We start from the raw sequence: 22,198 nt of genomic DNA on the forward strand, positions 1-22,198 counted from the left end.
AAGGTACCTCTTCTGCTGTCATGTGTGAGGAGTGGCTGAAACTGGAGATCAATCACACATGCAGGGCTGGAGCAAGGCCAGTCCCGAGAACAAAGAGTTCCCAAGGCAAGCCACATGAACAAGCTATTCCAGCTGTGGGAGGAGAAGAGCCCAAGGCAATCCAAGCAAATAGGATGCTAGGCAGTGGGGTGTTACATGACATCAAACTGCCCAGTGTATAAATAAATGCACTGCAGTTCTTGAGCAGTACCTTTTCTCCCATCAGGAGAGAGGGCTCTACCTGACCTCAGCTTTTGGTTTTCTAACTCTTGTCTTTATTTCTTCATCCTCTACTATCGTTCACCCCCAGAATTTCGAGAGCTCTGCTGGACAGAGCAGTCATGCAGGGAAGGGTCTTTTCTGGTGAGTGACTACATCTCTGTGATATGCCCTGGATTGTGCATATGTCTCCATGTGAGTTTCCATTTGGTTCTTTTTTTGGATGCTAAGTGACCTCCTACCACTGCTGGTGAGTGCCTCAGAGTGACTGATGTATTAGTGTTGTTTCCTGTTAAGCTACTGTGATGGGATTTCAGAAAACTATCTTTTTTAAGGTGCTCATTCTCTCCAAGTTGATTTATAGTCCCAGCTACTTGGGGAACTGAGGCAGGAGAATTTCTCAAGCTTAGGAATTTGAGGCCAGATGGAGCAAAATAGCAAGATCCTATTTAGAGTGATATAGCACCATAGGAAAATCCATACTAGAGTACAATAATCCACATTGTCTGGCCAAGCCCTTTGTTAGACCTTTTTCCCAACATGTATTCCCTGTCTTCTCCTGATGACAGAACTTGAATTTTCCTTTCTATCTACCCTCAGTTTTCAATTTCCACACTTCTGGTGGAACTGATTCAACTGTTAAATCAATCAAATGACCAATAATTATGGATTATTTTCAGTTTCAATGCTGGTCCATTGGTACAGTCATACCAGGTATGTGTGTCTGATCTTATGCCCAATAAGTCAGTTTCCACATGGTAACAATTGTTAAATTAGGAATGACACTATTCTATCTAATCAGAACATTGCATACATTGGTAAGAATTGGTTCAGGATGGGCAAATGAGTCAAGCCAAGACAATCACCAGTTAGCACTAGTCCTCAAGACTTGTTTGATTCACCAAGAAAGAGCTTTTTTCTTCCAATATAAGCCTGAAACCATGTGGTAAAGCTTGCCTATGAGTAAACTAATACAGGATGAGACAAAGGTGAGCGGTATGGAATGAGAGGTTAAGTCCTGATTATATCATTTGAATCCTTTGTTACAAGCCAATAAACTCCTCTGTCCTACTTCATTCAGCTTAAGTGGGCTTTCTGTCACTTGCAGCTGAAAGACTTCGAGTAATGTTTCCCACCTAAAGTCGGCATCGAGCATCCCAGTTTACAGCTTCTACTTTTGTCACCTATACTCCATTCTCCATACAGCAGCCAGAGTGATCTTTTTATAATACAGAGCATGGTAAATCTCTGCTTAAAATTCTTTTAGGGCTTCCTATTCCACTTAGGCTAAACTCTACTTAAGACCCATAAGAACCTATTTCACCCCATCTTTCCAGCCTCAATTTTGTTGTATCTCTTCTTTACTTACTACTCTGCAGCTATGACTTACTTTGATTACCACAACATGTAAAACTTTTACACCTCCAAGATTTTGTATGCGCTGTTTCCTTTATCTGGACTGATCTCCCCATTTTTTGCCTAGCTGGCTGCTCCTTCTTGTCTCACTTCCCTAGAAGGGGCCTCTGGTGCCACCCATTCTAAAAAGAAAATTACCTTTGTTATTCTCTCTCATAGTTGCTTTTTCATTTTCCTTCATAGCGTTTATCAGAGTGTGGTATTATGTGTGTATTTACTCGTTTAATGTCTAAATTTACTTCTGTGTTTTATTTTGTTTTTTGAGACAGGGTCTCCTACGTAGTTCAAGACTAGTCTACGCTGGCCTCAAACTTGAGGCGATCCTCCCAGCCTCCCAAGTACTGGGATTACAGGTATGTACCACCACGCCCAGCCTAAATTTACTTTTTAAGTGTCTCGATCCCTCACTAGACTTAAATTCCACAAAAGCTTGAGATCTGGTATCTACTCTGTTTATCATGATATACTGAATACTTGCTACAACGCTTGGTACATAGTAGTTATTGAACAGATATTCATTGAATAAACGAATGAATGCATGACACTATGCTTAGATGTTAGCTTAAAATAACAAAAGAAAATGATAATTTCATTAAAAGATTTAACTGCTGTTAGGGTTTGTGTCTGGATGACCCCCCAAATCCTCATGCAGTCATGGGGCAGGCTTCTAAAGTTTTTGATTGATCTATAGTCCAACTCTGGGATTTTGGCTGTGAGTGCTACACCCACCCCGGCAGGTAGTTTACATATAATGTAAGGGAGGGAAAGAGGCTGCTTGCTGCAACTCCTCCCTTTTGCTCTTGTTGCTTTTGCTGTCTTCCACCATCATGAACTGTTGCCCTCTGCCATGTGCTATTCTGCCTTAGAGCCAGCCAAGTATGGATTGAAACCTCCACAAACTGTGAGCTAAATAAAGCTTTCCTCTTTAATTTTGGGGGTCAGGTATTTTGTCTCAGCAACAAGAGAAAAATAACTAAGACAACTACAGACCAGTAAGAGATCCAGACTACAGAGAGGACATAACAGAATCTGGATTCATGAACCTACAAGTGGTAGAGGACATATGTGGTGGATAAGTCTAAAGCTTCAGGCTCAATTTGGGGAACATTTGTTCTTTCCTTAAGAATAAAAGATCTTAGAACCAGATAGCTGAAAGATGGAAATACAAGCCAGCCTAGATCCAGGGAATAACCTAACTCTTACTGAGAAATAAAACTCTGACTCAGAGTCCCATCATATCCAGAAACTGAGCTAATATAAATCTACTTGAAGTTTATGTTTCTTGTTTGATATTCTAAGACAGTACTGGGATATCAGCTAGAGAAAGAAAATGGAGTGTTTTATAAGCTAAACTGATCAAATCAATTTTTGGCTGACTCATTCAAGTCACTCATTTCTTTGCTTTTAAAGGCTATTTAATTTCCCCTGTTTCCTACCATAATTTCCCTTGGAATTCTTTAAATTTTCATTTGACTGTCTTTAACAAAAAAGAGTACAGTTTCCAACCATACTTCAGCCATCATGGGTTAGAAATCAGTTTATCCTAAAGGTCAAGTCTGATGACAGTGGTAACAAACTGTCAACAATATGGAATAGGTAAAAAGTACAAACCCACAAGAATGAAGTAGCACTGCTATCAACCTTCTTATTTAGACTCCATTTTCTCAGTGCCCTTTTGTCCCTCCATTTCGCACTACTATAGTATCAACTAACTGTTTAGTTCTTCACAATTAACCAAGTGGTCAAATTTGTGGGAGGCATATGTTTTCACACTTTGCATTTGTAAATAAGAATTTCTATGCTAATTCCCCAAAGTTTCAAGAGTCTATCAGTTCTATTTTCACAACAATATAGCAAAGATAGTAAGCAACAGACTTGTACTGCTAATAATACTTGAAAATGGAAATGTGTCAGTTCTTTGCTTATTTCATTAAATCAACACATTTGTTTCACAATATGTTTTGCTATAACTATTTTGAAAGAAAATACTTTGGAGGTTAGACTACTGGGAAATTTAAATAGCATACTTGTATGACAGCATCTTAAAATGAGTAGAAAATACCAAACATTGCACTAATTATTTTTTGTCTATAAACAGAAACTTCCTTCTTTGCACTCCCAGATTGGTCCTAGTACTGTGGAGCCCAGCGAAGCACAAGGCCTAAGGGTAAGTGTTCTGATCCACAGGGCCTTACGGAGGCTGTTTAGAAATTGTGATTGTTAATATTTTCACAGGCTGGCTGGCTATAACAGGAAAAATTATGCAAAAGTGATATATATATATTTAAAAATAAGCACAAAGGAACTTACTCTTCTTCATGTTTCGCAAAATTTTCAAACTCTACAAAAACAAACAAAAGGGAAAAGTTAGTTTTTGTCTAAAATTCAAAACAATTAAATAGAAATAAGTCAAAACAGCCATGAAACACAAATTATTTTTTCATCTTGCCATTTTTAATTCAGTACAAAACCTCCACTTGATTTTAATCTTGCTGTTCTTCCCACCTAAGTATCACGCTACATATTTAAAATAATGCTATCAGAGTATCAGGAGTGAAAATTAAGTTCCCACTTCTCTCTGTTATTAGGAACATTCCAGAACCCACAACAGCATCTGAACATACCTATGATACATAGTCATTCCCATTCCAGCCAGGAATTTTTGCCAATCTTAATCTGTACTCAACTTTCTGTTAGGCCTACTTCTATACAATCAGCCATGCTATGTCTTTTTCCCACCTTTCAGCAAACCATGTCCTTAGATTTCTTTATGGTGGCATCTCTACCTTACCTTTTCCAGTAACCTACTCAGATTTCTTTCCTTCACATTTCCTCAGCAGGTTTTTTGTTTGTTTGTTTTGGTACTGGAAGTCAAACTCAGGACTTGTCAGGCAGGCAGTGTGCTACTGAGCTATGTCCCTAGCCCAGCAGGTATGTTTTTAATCTATTTCATGGTTACTGTGTTCCTGATAATTTTCATATGGGTTTAATATAGGTGCTCTGTTCCAACAGATTAACTATATATTCTTTTCAAGAGCAGGTAGATGTCTTTTATGACTTATCTACTTTTCTAACACCTAAAAGAAATATGATATTCTGCAAAATATTTAAAAAATTCCTTCCTAAAACTTTTTTAGATTTTTAGAAAATTATTTATTTATAATTCAAACATCTTAGTAAAAATGTTCACATCTATGCTGGACGTAGTGTTGCATGCCCGTACTCCTACCCACTAAGGAGGATTATAACTTTGAAGTCAGCCTGGGCAAAACAGCAGTACCCTGAAACACACACACACACACACACACACACACACACACACACACACAATGCTCTCCTGTTTTCCATCTACTCAGTTTCTAACCTTTTCATATATAACTTAGTTTCCTATGTATCCCTCCAGAATACTTACAAGTATGTAAATAAATACACATATAGAAAACATTTGCATTTCACTCTTTTTAGCTGCATACTATCCCATTATACATATGTGTACAGTATAATTTATAATTTATTTAATTGGTTCCTCTAGTGATTAACATTCATGTTGTTTCTTCATCATCTGCTCTTACAAATAATGCTGAAGTGAATACCTGGTATACACATAATTTCATGTGTGTTTTTATATATGGAAAATAAATTCCTAGAAGTGAAATTGTTAGGTCAAAGGATATATGCATTTGTAATTTTGATAATACTAAACTGCCCTCCAAAAAAATTGTACCATAAATAAGAAAAAGAAAAAACAGAAAGAAAAAAAAAAAGAAGTTGTACCACTTTACATTTCCAACAAAGTAGGCACATGCGGGCTAGACATGGTAGTGCATCCCTGTAATCCTAGCTCTCTGGCAGCCTTAGTGACTTAATAAGGCCCTGTCTCAAAATAAAAAGTAAAAAAGGGCTGGGGATGCAGCTCAACGCAAAGGCTTTGGGTTCAGTGTTCAGTGACTCCCATACACGCGCACATGCACACACACACACACACACACACACACACACACACACACACACACAATAAACATATGCTTATTTCCACTTAGCCATAGCGTCCATAACAGAGAGTGTAATCACACTTCTGTAATTTGCCTTTCTGACAGATGAAAAACAGTATGTCCCTGTGGTTTTAATCTGTGTTTCTCTTATTATGAATGAGGTTAAGTTTATCAAATGTTTAAAGGGCAGACTGTGCTTATTTTCTTTGAATGATCTATACATGTATTTTTGCCCATTTTTATTCTAAGACTATTATTGTTTATGAATTTCTAGCAGTTCTTTATATATTAGACAAGTACCCTTAAGGTTATGATGGCAATTGCAGATGTTTTTCTCCACTTTGTTCTTTGTCTTTTTTTTAGAAGACTATTCTATTTCAAACCTTTGAATTCTGTTTTGTTTTTTGTTTTCTTTGAGACAAGGTCTCATTGTGTAGTTCAAGGCTGGCCTCAAACTTGTGGCAATCCTCCTACCTCAGCCTCCCAAGTGCTGGGATTCCAGGAGTGTGCCACCATGCCCAACTTTCTGATACACACACACACACACACAAACACGCTCTCACCCAACTTCTTTTTTTTTTTTTTCCAGTATTAGAGATTGAACCCAGGGCTTTTGTACTGAACTGTTATTTTTTTTATTTTGAGACAGTGTCACTGAATCACTAAATTGCCCGAGCTGGGTTTTAATTCATGATCCTTTTGTCTCAGCCTCCCAGAGTTCTGGAATTATAGGCATGCACCACTATGCCTAGCTATCTTTTGTTTTTAAAATGATTGTTTTTTTCCCCATGCAGAAATTTTCTGTTTCATTTAGTTGAATTTATGACTTTTTTGTTACAGTTTCTGAATTGTTAGTCATATTTATAAAGGTCATGAATATTTTAGGATTATAAAGGAATCTTTTCAAGATATTTTAATACTTGTATAGGTTGGAAGGGTGTGTGTGTGTGTGTGTGTATGTGTGTGTGTGTTGTGTATTTTAACATGTAAATCTTTTAGCCATCTAGAATTTATTCTGGTATAGAAGTGAGTTACAACTCCTATTTTTTTAGGTGGTTGGCTACCTAATCCAACAATTAAATCGTCTATCCTTATCACCTAATTTTAGGCACATCTGGGCTATATAGTAAATTCCTAAATATTTTGGACCTATTTCTGGACTTGCCCTTCTATTCTATAGGCATGTTTCTTTTCGTTCACCAATATCACACCATTTTAATTATTGTGGCTTTACAGTGTTTTCATATCTGGTGAGGGTACCCTCCATTCATTGCATTTGTTTCCTGGCTTACTTATTTGCAATTTTTTGGCTGGTTTTTTTTTTTTTTTGTACCAGTAATTGAACTCAGAACCTCATGCTTGCTAGGCAGGTGCTGCACCACTAAGCTATATCCCCAGCCCCTTGGCTGTTCTTGATCTCTCCTCTTCCCTCAGATGAACTTACAGTTTGTCTAGTTCCAGAAATAAACAAGTTGTAGTTTTATTATGCATATTTATAAGTCAGCCTTAGAGAGAAATAAATTCTTAATGTAGTGGTATTTTCTCTTGTGTGTTTTGTTGGTTGGTTTGTAGCCCAGGGCCTTGAGTATGCTAGACAGGTACACCAGCCCTGAGCCATACCCATCCATTGTCTTTTATTTTATTTTATTTTTATTTTGAGACAAGGTCTGTTTTTATTTTATTTTATTTTTATTTTAAGACAAGATCTCACTAAGTTGCCCAGCCTGATCTTGAAATTGTGATCCTCCGGCCTCAACCTCCCAAGCAGCTGAGATTACAAGTGGGAGGTACCACATTTAGCTGGTTTCTTTTTATTAATTTTGATTGTTGTGAAATCATCAATTCATCTGAGTAAAAACATTTACTCTGATTTTCTATATTAACACTGCGAAAGGAAAAAAGTCTTCAGTAAGGAAAGCTTCTGGCATATTTTCTAAATCTTCCGCTTTTTCTTTTTTACCTTACTCCTTGTGAAATTTTTTCCAGTAGTCTTCATTATTTGTTTTGAAGATGTTGAATTTTCCATGGTTTCAGGACAGCTAATTGAATAAGTTTCTGTAGATTGGGTCTGCATAGCTTAAAAAATAAAAGAGAAGAAGTGTTTTGTGCATACTTTCTTAAACCTTTGGTTTATATACAGTATATATTCAATAATTCTTCTCTTGGCTTTTTAAGGCATTAGTTTTGCTGTATATTGTGGGTTTTAGAAAGTGTATTTTATCTTTATTGAACTATTCTTTGCATCTTTTCCATTTAGGTCTACTTTGTGGTTAACTTTTTAACATTGTAATTTTTATTACTTTTTAGAATGAAAGTACGTACTACCACTTACAATCTTCATCAGCAAGAAAGAAGGACTCTAAGGTTCTTTCTGGGAGTGGAGGTGGAGAAGGAGATGAATCTTGACGTGCAGCTATAATGAGAAAAGTATACAACAAATCAAAAAAATCCATCAATTAAAAATCATAAATCAAGAACCTTTTTAGCATTACATAATTTTTGCAATTAGTCAATCTTAACCTACAGCTACCAAATAAAAAATTATTTCAACAATTACCACACTCAGGACCTTTGTCCTTCTGCCTGTTTAGCCAACAAGCCCACAATTCATCAAACACTTATAGATCACCTACAGATGTATTCTTCCAAAGAAATTTAAAACTGAATTTAATCAAGCTTCTAGATCTAACGACTATTTTATAGGAAATGCTGGAGATAGAATATATGTTAAATAAAAACATGGAAATACAATTAGTCAAAGCCAGAATGTTAAGCACTCTTAAGGATAAATTATCCACTCTCTGTAACAAATAAATATCATGAAAAAAATGTAAAAAAAAGAACTGTTACAGATTTTAAGTGTTAGGAAACATAAATAAAATACAATATGTAAACTTTGAATCTAGATAAATCAACTATAAAAAGGCATTTATGAAGCAATTGGAGAAAGTTGAACAAAGCCTAAATATTAGATAATCTTAAGGAATTATTGTTAGTTTTATAGGCATTACAATATTATTATAGTAGATTTAAAATGTGTTTGAAATTTTCCATGATAAATATTTTTAATGGAGCTGTTTTCCCATGATGTAAACTAAAGATACAAATGATGTTCTTTCTTATTATATAGTGCTGAGTATTATTTTACTGTATATTAATACCTTTTTTTTTTGGTTCCAGGGATCAAACTCAGGACCTTGCACTTACTTGCCAGGCAGGTGTTTGTGCCACTGAGCTATATCCCGGCCCCTATTAATACTTTTTGAAAATGAAAATGCATTTCAATACTAGTTTCACTGTGTTTTTAAGCCTTAGAATTTGTCTATAAAGCAAGTTTCCTTCCTTTTTCTTTCTTTCTTTCTTTTGTACTGGGAATTGAGCCCAGGGCCTTCACATTGTAATACACCCCCAACCCTTTTAAAAATTTTTATTTGTGACAGGATCTTGCTAAGTCACTAAATTGCCTGGGCTGGGTTCAAACTTGCAATTATCCTACATCAGCCTCACAGAGTGCTGAGTTTACAGGCATGTGCCATCATGCCTGGCCTCAAGTTTTCTTATTTCTTATATGCCAGGTAATATACAAAATACAGTCGTAATTTCCAGCACCTAAGACAATAACTGACATGTAATAGGCATTTAATAAATATTTGATATAACTATGTTGAAGTAGTTTATTATCTTCCAATTTGCTGTTACAAAATATTCTGACAACTAAAGCTATCAGATATCAGATATCTTCCTAAAATACCCTTTCATCTGGTTGCAGGAGGGTATTTGTTTTGTTTTGGTGATACTGAGGATCAAACCTAACAGTGCTCCATTACTGAGCTATACCTTTAATTTTTTATTTTGAGACAGGATCTCACTAAATTAGCCAGGTGGGACTTGAGATTGCTATCCTCCTTCCTCAGCCTTCTTCTGTGCTGAGATTACAGCCATGCACTACCACAACTGACCCATTTCAGTCAAGGATTCACAGTTCTATTGTTTACTGCGTTAAATCTTAATTCCTTGGCCTACCTTTATGTGTGTTGTAAAATATAGGTAAGCTTTACCATTAATGACAGTAGTACATTCAATGTTGTACGATCATTACCACTATTCCAGAATATTTTTATCATCCTGAAAGGAAGCTGTGCATCCATTAAGTAATCATTCTCTTTTGTTTTTTTTTGTTTTGTTTTGTTTTGTTTTTGAGACAGGGTCTCACTATACAGTTCAGGCTGGCTTTGAGCTCACTTTGTAGCTCAGGCTGGTCTCAAACTCACAATAATCCTCCTGCCTCAGTCTCCCAAGTTCTGGGATTACATGCATGCGCCACCATGCTCAGCTGTTTTGTTTTTTAAGACAGAGTCTTGCTGTGAGATGTAGGCTGGTCTTGAATTCACTATGTAGCCCAGACTGGCCCCTACCTTGCTGCAGTCCTCCTGCCTCAGTCTCTCAAGTGCTAGGATTACAGGCTTATGCCACCATGCCCAGCTGAGAAATAATTCTCTACCCCCTACCCACTGGCCACCATTGATCTACTTTCTGTCTTTATGGATTTGCATATACTGGATATTTCATCTGAATCCCTTTTAAGTCCTTCAGTATCTTGCCATGTCTTAGCTACCCAAATTTATTTTCTCTGTCTCACAAACTAGAACTTCTGTTGCAATAAAAGTAACATACTCATGGGCTGTGGATATAGTTCAGTGGCAGATCACTTGCCTAGTGTGTATGAGGCCCTGGGTTCAATCCCCAGCACCACTACTTAATAAGTGACTCACTCCATATCTCTGCACACATCGTGTTCATCTCAATGTTTGAGTCATTGGTAGGCTGATCATTCACTGCTCCTGGAATTCCCTCCTCTTGTCTATTCAGATCCTTAAAAAATTGTTCTTTTGTCAATGAAGCCCTTCCTAACCACTCCAATGGTACCATTCTTTTTGTTCAGACCACTGGCGATTACACTCAATGTCTCAGAGATTATCAATGCATGGTTCCACGTGGATATTAATTTTATCTACTTAATTTGAATGTAAGCATTAAGTAGTGCTTTTTATTGTACATCCTGCCTATTCTAACACCGTAAGGTACACAGAATTTGCTTAGTAAATGCTCATTTAATGATTAGCTAATAAAATTTATAATAGGTAACATTTAATGATGGTATGTTATTTAATAAGCACTGTCTTAAAAGTTTTTTATTTCAATTCATCCTCACAAAAATCCTCTACATGGTTTTAGTATCCTCATAAATGAGAAAAATCAACAGTTCAGAGAAAGTACATAATTTAAACAAGGTTAAGCATTTTGATAATTTGTGATATACTGGGGTTTGAATTAAACCTGTCTGATTCCAAAGCCTGTTTTCAAACCTGCATTTTATATTACCTATTTGTTTTTAATAATATAACTGTTGCTCAATGTATATAAAATAAGCAAAGCTCAAGAAAGTACTAGAAATGTAATAGCAGGTCAAAACACCAAGTGGCTAGAAGTAACTTTTTAGAATCTCATTGATAACAATGGTAAGATCTGTATGATGGAAATGCTGCTAAATTTTTAAATTTTAAATTTATTTTTAATTGATACATGAATCTGGGCGTGGTGGCACACACCTGTAATCCCAGCACTCTGGAGGCTGAGGCAGTAGGATCGCCATGAATTTGAGGCCAGCCTGGGCTACAAAAGCAAGTTCAAGGCCAGTCTGGACTACATAGCAAGATTCTGTCTCAAAAAAACAACAAAAATGGGCTGGGGATTTAGCTCAGCGGCACAGGGCCTACCTGGCAAGCACAAGATCATGAGTTTGATTCCTGGTACCAGAAAAAAAACCAAAACAAACCAAAACAAACAAGCAAACAAAAAAACAACAAAAAATTGATACATAAAACTTGAATATATTAATGAGGTATATGTGATGTTTTGATATATGTGTGCATTATGTGATATTTAAATCAGATTAAACATATCCCCTCAAATATTTATCATTTATTTGTGAGGAAAATAAGTCTTTTTTTCTAGCCTTTTGAAATATATAGTATATTGCCAGGCATGGTGGCTCACGCCTGTAATCCCAGCACTCAGGAGGCTGAGGCAGGAGGATGGTTGCAAGTTCGAAGCCAGCCTGGGCTACAAAGTGAGCTCAAGGCCAGCCTGAACTGCATAGTGACACCCTGTCTCAAAAAACAAAACAAAACAAAACAAATGAAATATATAGTATATAATTGTTATCTGTAAGGGGCTGGGGATTTAGCTCAGCAGCACAGCACCTGCCTGGCAAGCGCAAGGTCATGAGTTCAATTCCCGGTACCAGAAAAAAAAATAATAATAATTGTTATCTGTAGTCATCCGGCTGTGCAATAGCACACTAGAACTTCTTACATCTGTGTAATCATAACTCGGTATCTCCTGCTCTTCTGTCGTGTCTGGTAAGCACTGTTCTATTCACAACTGCTATGAGATCAGCTCCTTCAGATTCCACATATGGGTGATATGCAGTACTTGGCTTTCTGTGCCTGCTTTGTTTCACTTAACATAATCTCTGTCCACCTCCATCCATCTTGGTTTTTGTTGGGGGTTATTTATTTAGTGGTGCTGGGGACTGAACTGAGAGTCTTGTGCATGCTAGGCAAGCACTCTACCAATAAGCTACACTTTCAGACCAGTTCCATACATATTGTTGCAAATACAGGATTTCATCTTTTTTCATCTTCACTGAGCATATGGATCATGCTTCCTTTATTCATTCACCAGCTAACAGACACTTAGGTTGTTGCCATTTCTTGGTTGATTGTGAATAGTTCTGCAGTAAACGTGGGGCTCTAGATGTCTCTTCAACATCCTGGCTTCATTTCCTTTGATTTAGATCTAGTAGTAGGACTGCTGGATCCCATGGGAGTTCTATTTTTTGTTTTTTGATGAAACTTTGTAGGTTTTTAAATAATGGCTGTAACAATTTACATTCCTACCAACAGTATATAAGGGTTTCCTTTTCTCCACATTCTTACCAGCACCTGTTTTCTTCTGTCTTTATGATAATGTCTATTCTTAGTGGGGTAAGGGGATACTTCAGTGTGGTTTTGACTTGCAGTCCATAATGATTAGAGATGTTGAGTATCTTTTCACATAACCGTTGGCCATTGCTATTTCTTCTTTAAGAAATGTCTGCTCAGGTCTTTTGCCTTCCCCCATCCCAGGCCCCCTTCGGTGCTAGGAATTCAACCTAGAGATTTCATCCAGAGCTACAGCCCTAGCCCTTTTCAAAATTTTTATTTTGAGACAGGGTCTCACTAAGTCATTAAGTTGCCCAGAGTCGGCTCAAACTTGTGATCCTCTCTCCTTCACTTCCCAGAATGCTGGGATTATAGACATGCCCTACCATGCCTATTTTCTCTATAGCCCATTTTTAATTCAAGTATTCTTTTTTTTTTTTGACTATTGGATTTTTTTTTAGTTCCTTACATATTCTGGATATTTGCTCCTTGCCAGATCTATAGTTTGCAAATATTTCCTTCCATTCCATAGGTTGTCTCTTCACTCTAATGACTGTTTCATTTGCTTTCAAGAGTTATTTTATTTAATGTAATCCCATTTGTCCATTTTTGCTTTTTTGTTTCCTATGCTTTTGGAGTCTAATTTTTAAAAAAAAAATCCTTGCCCATTCCAGTGTTCTAAAACAGTTCTCCTGTTTTCTACCAGTATTGTCATAGTTCCAGGTCTTACATTTAAGTCTTTCACCCATGTTGAGTTGCTTTTTCTAACTAATAAAAGAGGTCTAGTGTTGCTTCTCCACATGTAGGTACCCAATTTTCCCAGCAGTATTTATTGAAAATACCATCCTATGTGTATTCATAGAACTTTTGTTAAAAATCAGTTGGCTGTAAATGTATGAGTTTATTTCTTTCCATTCTGTTCCTTGGTCTTTATGTCTATTTTTATACTAATACCATGCTATTTTGATTATTACAGCTTTGTACTATTATTTTTAGGTCTGGTAGTGTAATGCTTTCAGCTTTGTTCTTTTTGCTCAAGTTTGCTTTGGCTATTCAATTTTAAAAGATCCTATCTGAAATAGTATTTTTAAAAAGTATATATGAAGGACCAGAATTTTAAAATCCTAACTTCACCTTGCCCGTAGGACAAGAAAATTCCTAGTCTTGCAAAACCAGAAATAAATCAATAAATAGCAGCACTTATTATGAGAATCATGAGCCTCTTTAGGTGAATTACTCTAAATTTAATGAGCTGTTCTTAAAGATAGATTCTTAACACTAAGTATCATCTAAAGCCAAGAAAAAATTTTTACCTGCTTTGGAACTCCGGAGTTTTACACTCTAAAAGAAAAAGGAAAGAAAAAATATGAAAAAATATATACATATTATACAAATTCAAAGCAATAAATAGAATTTTGAAAATTATATTTATATATTTATAAAGATAGTTATGAAATGTAGATCCTATTTTTCCTAATTAGTAAGTGTGTTGAATTATAAAAAGGTATCCTTAACTGTTACAGTGATTTTTATGTCATATGGCAATTAGTCCTAAATTGATCCCCTTCTAACTTCTTTTCTACTTAGAACATTTTGATGAAAATTTATTTGGAAATAAACTGTTGAAATTGTAGTTACTTGATGACATTGGAAAGGGAGAGGGAGTGATTGTTCTGTCCTGTAAGCACTGAGAGAAAGACCACTATATATATGCACATTACTAACAATAATGATGAGGTACTAGTACATTTTTATTTATTTATTTATGGCACTGAGGATTGAACCAAGCCCTTGCTCATGTTATGCAAATGTTCTATCACTAAACTACATCCCTAACTCTTATTAATTTATTTTGATACAGGATCTCACTAAGTTGCTAAGGCTGGCTTCAAACTTGGAATCCTTCTGCCTCATTCTCACAAATACCTGGAATTACAGGTATGCACAACCACACTGAGCACTAAAATTGTAATTTTTAAAAGTAGAAATTATTTTCCCCAGTATTAGAACTGTATGTTTGTTAATTACTTTTTTTTACCATTTTCTTTTTTTTTTTGGTACCAGGAATCAGACTCAGGACCTCATGCTTGCCAGGCAGGTGCTGCACCACTGAGCTACATCCATCGCCCTAATTACTTTTTTGATCTCTGATATTTTAATACAGTTGGTTCAAAAAGGGTACACACAAAAGATTGCTAGAAGTATAGATTTTTTTTACAGAGGGAAGGCACATTATTCTAAAGGGTTATTTTAAGCAATAAGCATGTCATTAAAACATTACTTTCTGTAATACCTTTCCACAGTTAATAGGATATAGACGATGAAATGACTACAGTGAACAAGCTACCTATTTATGAAACATTTATTTTGCCTCAGCTATTCTTCAAGAATCAGCTCAGTGTTTCCTCATTCACCCACTCTCCTTGATTTCTTCCATTGTGAAGGGATTTCCAATACTGTGAATCTCTTTGTTTTTATAACATTGATCATATTTGCCATGTTACAATGCAACAATATTGGAGAGATGAAAATAAAGACTATGTACATATTCTACATCTCAGCTGCAAGTTTTTCAAGTTTTTTGGTGTTTGTTTGTTTGTTGGGTTGGTTGGTTTTTTGAGACAGGGCCTGACTGTGTAGTTCAGGCTGACCTTGAACTCACTGTGATCCTCCTGCCTCAGTCTCTCAAGTGCTAGGATTACAGGCACACGCCACTAACCCAGCTCCACTATAAGTTTCTTAAGAGTAAGAATTGTGTCTTATACATCTTTCTCATTCCCCTCACCTTATTTTATATTTAAAATTTACTTACTGTTATTGAATGATAGATGTTAAAAATACATGGAATAAAAATATAGTCTGTTGAATCCAAATGAGAAGTGCTATGGTTTGTATCTAGATGTGCTCCAAGAGCCTCATGTGCTCATGGGCAATGCTGTTGGAGGTGACTGGATTAGGGGGGCTTATAGCTGACTTGCTGTTGGGAGGAGGTGGGGTCTGGTCAGAAAAGGGGGTCCCTGAGGGTGTGGCCTGGAAAGGATTATCTCCCTGTCCACTTCCTGCTTTTCTGCAGGCCTCCTGGTCATTCTGAGGTGAGCAGCTCTTCCTCCTTCACTCCCCTCTGCCGTGCTGCCTTGCCCGGGAGCTGGCTGATATGGACTGAAAAATCTGCAAACCGTGAGCCAAATAAACGCTTCCTCCTTTAAGCTGCAAGTGTTAGGTATTTTGTCCCAAAGAAAAGGAAAGTGACTAAGACAAGAAGTCAGAAAAGTGTTACTGACCTTGCTTGGCCTGAGTCTCACAGAGTCATCAGATGTCTTTGATTCAGATGTTCTGCTCCACTCCAGCGATGTTCCCATTTTTACCTTCACAGGGGAAGATACGCATCTGGGGACACTTGGTGGTAGTTCTCCTGGAAGAAAGTGAGTATGGCCCAATTCTTAGGGGTTGTGCTATTCTTCTGGAGATCAAATGTTGCCCATCAGTAGCACACACAACTGAGGGGACCTGAGAAGTAATACACTTTATACTTACTGAATTGTACTCACCCGCTTCCTCCACCACGATAAAAGATTCAGGTGTTCGTTCAGGAAGTGGAGGGGGGATTTCATCGTCTATCTTTGGAGAAGTTGCTATCCAGAATGTCAGAAATATAACCACAATTTTTGGTTAGAACAATCCAAAAGAATTTCTTATATTCTACCTAATCCTTACTATAAATTTAACAGAATGCGTGTTTAAATTCCATTAAACACCATTGACAGTAGTTTAGCTGGTACTTGTTCACTCAAGGAAAAATTAGAATAAATTTGTCTTTAGGTACAAACTCAGGAGGGTTTTTTTTATCCTTTAAAATGTATCATCTAGCTGGGCATGGTGAGGCATGCCTGTAATCCCAGCACTTGGGAGGCTGAGGCAGGAGGATTGTTGCGAGTTAGAGACCAGCCCGGGTTACAAAGTGAGCTCTAGGCCAGCCTGAAGTGCAGAGCGAGACCCTGCCTCAAAAAAAAGACAAAAAATAATAAAATAAAATAAAATGTAGCATCTATTTTAAAAGCCCAAAATTATTTTCACTGAGTCACTGAGTATCAGGATTGTTTTCTACATTACTCTTTTTTCTTTAATATAGAATACATAATAAAGTCCTGTAAGGCACTTGTATACGGCAAAGAGTCAGTTACGCTGTAACTGTATCCTTCTTTGTTCCACACAGAATCCAAGAATATAGATGTTTTCTGTTTTTACAGAACAACAGTTTTACATGGTTTTCTATTTCTATAGAAACATTCAGAATTTGTACAGAAATTTTAAGTGCTATTATGAGAAACTGCCACCAGATGGCCCATGCCAGTGTTGTTACAATCCCTGAAAAGAATTTAAAAAGAAAGAATTTTTTTTTTAAATTGTATTACTACTTTAAGAAGTCTAAAGTATTATGGTGACCTAGAAAAAGAAAATATCCTTAGATTGTAAAACAAGTCTGTAAACAAAGAATATAAAAGTGTAAAACAAAGTTTATAACAAAGTATATAAAATAATTTATTCAAATAAGAAACTTTCTAAATCCAGATAGTAGTTTTTGCAATAAAGCTACAAATGATCTACACATCTATAAAGAAGTTTTATACATGGGTTGGGGATATAGTTCAGGGCTAGAATGCTTACCCCGGATGCATGAAGCCGTGGATTCAAACACCCAGCGCACACGTGCACGCGCGCGCGTGCGCGCGCACACACACACACACACACACACACACACACAAAGAAAACTCTAGCCAGGTGTAATGATGCATGCATGCATGTATAATTCCAGTTCTCTGGGAGACTGAGGTAGAAGGATCTCAAGTTCAAGTACAGCCTGGACAATTTAGCAACATAGCAAGACCTTGTGTCAAAATAGAAAATTTTCTAAAAGGTGCGGGATGTAGCTCAGTAGGAAGGCTTTGAGTTTAATACCCAGTACCACACACACAAAACACACACACACACACACACACACACCTCTGAACACTCAATAATATTATTGAGCAAAAGTTTTCTTCACTTCCTACCTAAGTAGAATGATCTTTATAAATTATCTAAGAGTATTGAACTTGCTTTTTGCTTTCCCTCATCTTCTTCCACATAAATTGTTATAATTTGGGCTGGGGATGTAGCTCAGTGGTTGAGTGCTTACCTAAAATGCACAACGCCCTGAGCTCAATCCTCTGCACCACAAAACAAAACAAAATAAAAAGTATAATAATCTCTGAATAAGTATTCATTTCTACTCTGAGACAATTCAGTTAAACAAAACAATTACATAAAACATGCAAAAATCCAGAATTATAAAGGAGGTATCAAGTATGAAAGTAAAAGTATGTTATAAAATTCCATGTGAAACCGAAAGTACAAACAAGGACTAAAATTCCACACAAAACATTGAACAGATATTCTCATCTACTGAAAAAAAAGGCAGGAAACTAAGTTCTCCCCTTCCAAGTCCCACAGGAAAAGAATTCAATGCTTAACAAGATGTTCAACTCATTATAGCCACCCAATTGTACAACAAAAATTTTGGGTGAAGATGTGGTTCTGTTGATCAGATTTTTTTTCTGTGATTTTTTGGAAGTTATTTCTTAGGTGTAAACTGTGGGCCTCTGGTAAACATTTCTAGATGTGAGTTTTGCCTTATTAGAAGCTCTCCCATTGGCACAGATCCTGTACCAGATCTGACTGCCTCTACTACTGCCTGTTTCATTGACTATTATATGTCTGATGCTGTTTTCAACTTGTCGCATCTTTAAAACACTCCTGAAAGTTATTTCTTTGAGGAGGAAAAAGAAAATGAAAGACAGTTAAGCAGAGGAGGAGAAGGGGTAGCTTAAGAAGACATCAAATACTCTATAGAAGCAGAGTAAAATCTAAAATGGCATACAAACTTTAAACAATAACTTACCCATTACAGCTGCCTCTTGGTTCAGTCGTGGGGGAAAATTCGTCAGAGGATTCAATGCCAAAGAGTCACTTGAGTTGTAATAAGGAAAGAGGGTTGTAGAGGATGCTGGCAACGAAGAGCAAGGAAAAACAGTTCCGTCTTGATTCTCGAGTAAATCAAGAGACATCTTCGAATCAGCACTCCTTGGAAACAACGGTGAAAAATAAGGATCTTCTACTAAAGACATGCAAGAATATGCACACACAGCACCAGAGCCACGCTGCTTTGCATCTGAGGCATCACACATTTGGTGGGTAGAGTCAAAAGGCAGTGAATTCAGCTCTTCTGAAGAAACATGTGTCACTTTTTTAGCCTGGAACTCCACAAGGTAAGAATTGCATGCTCGAGATTCCAAACACAAAAAATGTTCCTTAACATCCAACTCCTCGGTTTTTCTCTGCTGTATCGATTCAAAGGGAGTTGATTTGGTTCGTATTATTGGCCCCTTTGAATTAAAACATGTTCCTGCTGCATGTATAGATTGGGAATTAGGACATGCACCCAACAAAATGGAGCCAAAGTCCAAACTTGTGTGCTTCTGAAGAGGTTCCCCAACCATTGATAATGTCTTTGTCTGCCATTTCTTGGTTGTGTCAACATTTTCATTACAACCATAATTTAGCTCCAAAAAGTCAAAAGACAGACTTGATTTAGCAGGATGCAAAGCTAACCCTTCCTCTGCACGTATTTCAGAGGTGCTAAAGTTACAGGAGGAAACGTCTGCATTTTCCACCTTCAACTTTCGTTTGCTCTGTTGGTTCATCATTTTTTCTTCTTTTATGGTACTGAAATAAATAAACAAAAAAGGAACTATGATGCCATACATCAAAAAGGCCTCCTCCCAGCATCACAATAATGTGCAAGGTAACACACATCTTGCAGACACAATTAGCCAACAGTTAGATACGTAACACGACACTTACCTTTTTGGTAAATTAGGAGAACAGGAGTCTGCTTGTAGAGTAGGATTTTGCCCAGGAATTGAATACTTTGCTTGAATCTTCAAGAGAAGCAAATCAGAGATTGGTTTGTAGTGGAGAAAGGTCAAGGAACTATTTTAACGTTCAGGAGGCCAACAAGTAATTTTTCAAAAAATATAAGGATCTAAAAATGATTCATGAAAGATTTAGATATGCTTCTAAAATATTGAACCCAGCAAGAACTTGTTCATATACTGAGTCTAAAGGACTAAAATAAAGGATTACTAGTGTCATTTAAACTAAAAAGAATTTGCTTATAGCATCATTTTTTTTTTTCAAATGTCAGAGTTTGGGCAGGGGTAACTTCAGTTTCTTTTTTTCTTTCTTTTTTTTTTTCCGGTACCAGGAATTGAGCTCACGACCTTGCGCTTGCCAGGCAGGCACTGTGCCCCTGAGCTAAATCCCCAGCCCCAACTTCAGTTTCAACAATACTCTACCTTCAGAAATTTTAGTATCGCAACCATTAGAGTTAACAGGTGCTTATTAAGCTTGATACCTTTCTCATCTTGTTTTACTCTTTTCCTCTATGTATACTGGTTTCCTTGTCATCCTTTAGCATGTCAAATTTATTTCCACATGTATTCACACTGATTGATACACTCTTTTATTTTGCAGGGGGGGATTGGTACACTCCTGCTCCAGATTTTGTATGGCTGGCTCTTTTTAAGTGATTAGATCTTTGTTTAAATGTCATCTGCAGCTGGGCGTGGTGGTGCACAGCTATAATCCCAGCACTCGGGAGGCTGAAACAGGAGGATCGTTGCGAGTTCAAGACCAGCCTTGGGCTACAAAGTGAGCTCAAGGCCAGCCTGAACTGCATAGTGACATCCTGCCTCAAAAAGATTAAAAAAAAAAAAAATGTCATCTGCATAAGGAGATTTTCCCTGATCACTCAACCTAATATATCCCCATGCTTACCTTGCTACTCTCAATCTTGATTGCCTTTATGGCAGTTACCATATTATGAAATTTATTAGTGCAGTTCATGGAATCATACTATTGTTTGCTGATTATACCTTGATATCAGAGATATTAAGATGTAAAAACACATCAGTATAATTTTAGGATACGACCTGTTATGACTTTGGGTCACCCCAAAGTTTTATTGAAATCTAAACCTTGACATCTGTATGATCTTACTCAGAATCTGGGTCTTTGCAGATGTAATTGGTCTAGGTGAGGTTGTACTGGACTAGAGAGGGCCCAAATATAATGACATGTGTCCTTATGAGCAGAGAAAACAGAAACACAGAGACATAGGAGAGCACCATGTGACAAGGAGGCAGAGACTGGAGTAATGTGTGTCCAAGCCAGTGAGTGTCAGGAATTGCCAACAAACAGAAACAACGCGGCAGGAAAGATGCTTCCTCTAGAGCCTTAGAGAACATGGTTCTTTCAACTCCCAGGCTTCAGACTTTGGGCTCCAAAACTGCTAGGAGATAAATTTCCATTGCTGTAAGTGCTCCTCGTTCGTAGCATTGTTATAGCAGCCCTAGCAAACTGATGCAGACACTTCCATACCAACATCCAATAATGGATAGAAAAGCCAGCCTGAAGTTCAATAAAGAAAGAGAGAACTGAAGAAAACACATTCTTCTCAAGTCCACACACATTTTTCAGGATTGTAAGCCATATGTTAGGGCACAGAACAACTCATAATTAATGTAAACGGCATCATACAAAGTATTTTTCCCACTCACAGTGGCATGAAACTAGAAATCAGGCGCTGGGGATTTAGCTCAGCGGCACAGCGCCTGCCTGGCAAACACGAGGTTGTGAGTTCAATTCCCGGTACCGGAAAAAAAAAAAAAAAAAAAACCCAAACAAGAAACTAGAAATCAATAACATAAGGAAGACTTGAAAATACTCAAGTATGTGGATATTATACAACACACTCTTAATCAACCAATGGATCAAAAAAGAAATTATAAGGGAAACTAGAAAATAGCCCTAGAGCCCAAAACAAAAATAGCCCATTCATCCAGAGACAAGCGTAAACAAAACACAACAAAAGAGAGTTTATGAGAGACAGTGATGCTGGGCGTGGTGCTGCACTCCTGTATTGCCAGAACTTAGGAGGCTGAGGCAGGAGGATTGCCACACACTTGAGGCTAACCAGGGCTACACAGTGAGTTCAATTCCAGTGTGAACTACATAGCAAGACCCCATCTCAGAAACAAACAAGAAACCTTCTCAACAAAGAAAAGCCAGTTTTCACTGATACATTCTTTTCCTTCCTTTCTTCACTGTCTCCCTCCCTATGTCACTCCACTTTTCCCTCCCTCTCTCTCTTCCTTTTTTTATTTTTCTTTTCTTCAATACTGCAGAGCCTTGCATATACTAAGCAAGCACTCTACCACTGAACTACATCCTGAATCCTTTTTATTTTTTATTTGGAAACAAGGGCTCGTTAAGTCACCACATGTGATAATATGATAGACCTGGAATACATTATGCTACATGAAATAAGACAAGTACAGAAAGACAAATGCTGGGCCAGGGGTATAGCTCAGTGGCACAAGCACCTGCCTGGCAAGCGCAAGGTCCTGCGTTCAATTCCTGGTACCAAAAAAAAAAAAAAAGAAAGAA

The 22,198-nt window shown here is 37.1% G+C and overlaps 1 protein-coding gene across 1 annotated transcript in view; it reads right to left on the bottom strand.

The window, feature by feature from the left end:
- The window catches only part of Ptpn22 (protein tyrosine phosphatase, non-receptor type 22 (lymphoid)), a 56,306-nt gene that overhangs the window by 11,054 nt on the left and 23,054 nt on the right, over positions 1-22,198 (bottom strand). The window contains exons 12-19 of the mRNA XM_005388984.2: positions 19,553-19,629; positions 18,591-19,414; positions 16,201-16,284; positions 15,934-16,064; positions 13,966-13,993; positions 7,999-8,079; positions 7,627-7,742; positions 3,985-4,015 (exon numbers count right to left, since the gene is read on the bottom strand). Coding sequence (XP_005389041.1) covers positions 3,985-4,015; positions 7,627-7,742; positions 7,999-8,079; positions 13,966-13,993; positions 15,934-16,064; positions 16,201-16,284; positions 18,591-19,414; positions 19,553-19,629 — 1,372 coding nt within the window. The remainder of the gene's footprint in view (positions 1-3,984; positions 4,016-7,626; positions 7,743-7,998; positions 8,080-13,965; positions 13,994-15,933; positions 16,065-16,200; positions 16,285-18,590; positions 19,415-19,552; positions 19,630-22,198) is intronic.

Source organism: Chinchilla lanigera, unplaced genomic scaffold, assembly GCF_000276665.1.
Source record: "Chinchilla lanigera isolate Chin_1 unplaced genomic scaffold, ChiLan1.0 scaffold00034, whole genome shotgun sequence".
In the NCBI taxonomy this organism is placed as follows: Eukaryota; Metazoa; Chordata; class Mammalia; order Rodentia; family Chinchillidae; genus Chinchilla; species Chinchilla lanigera.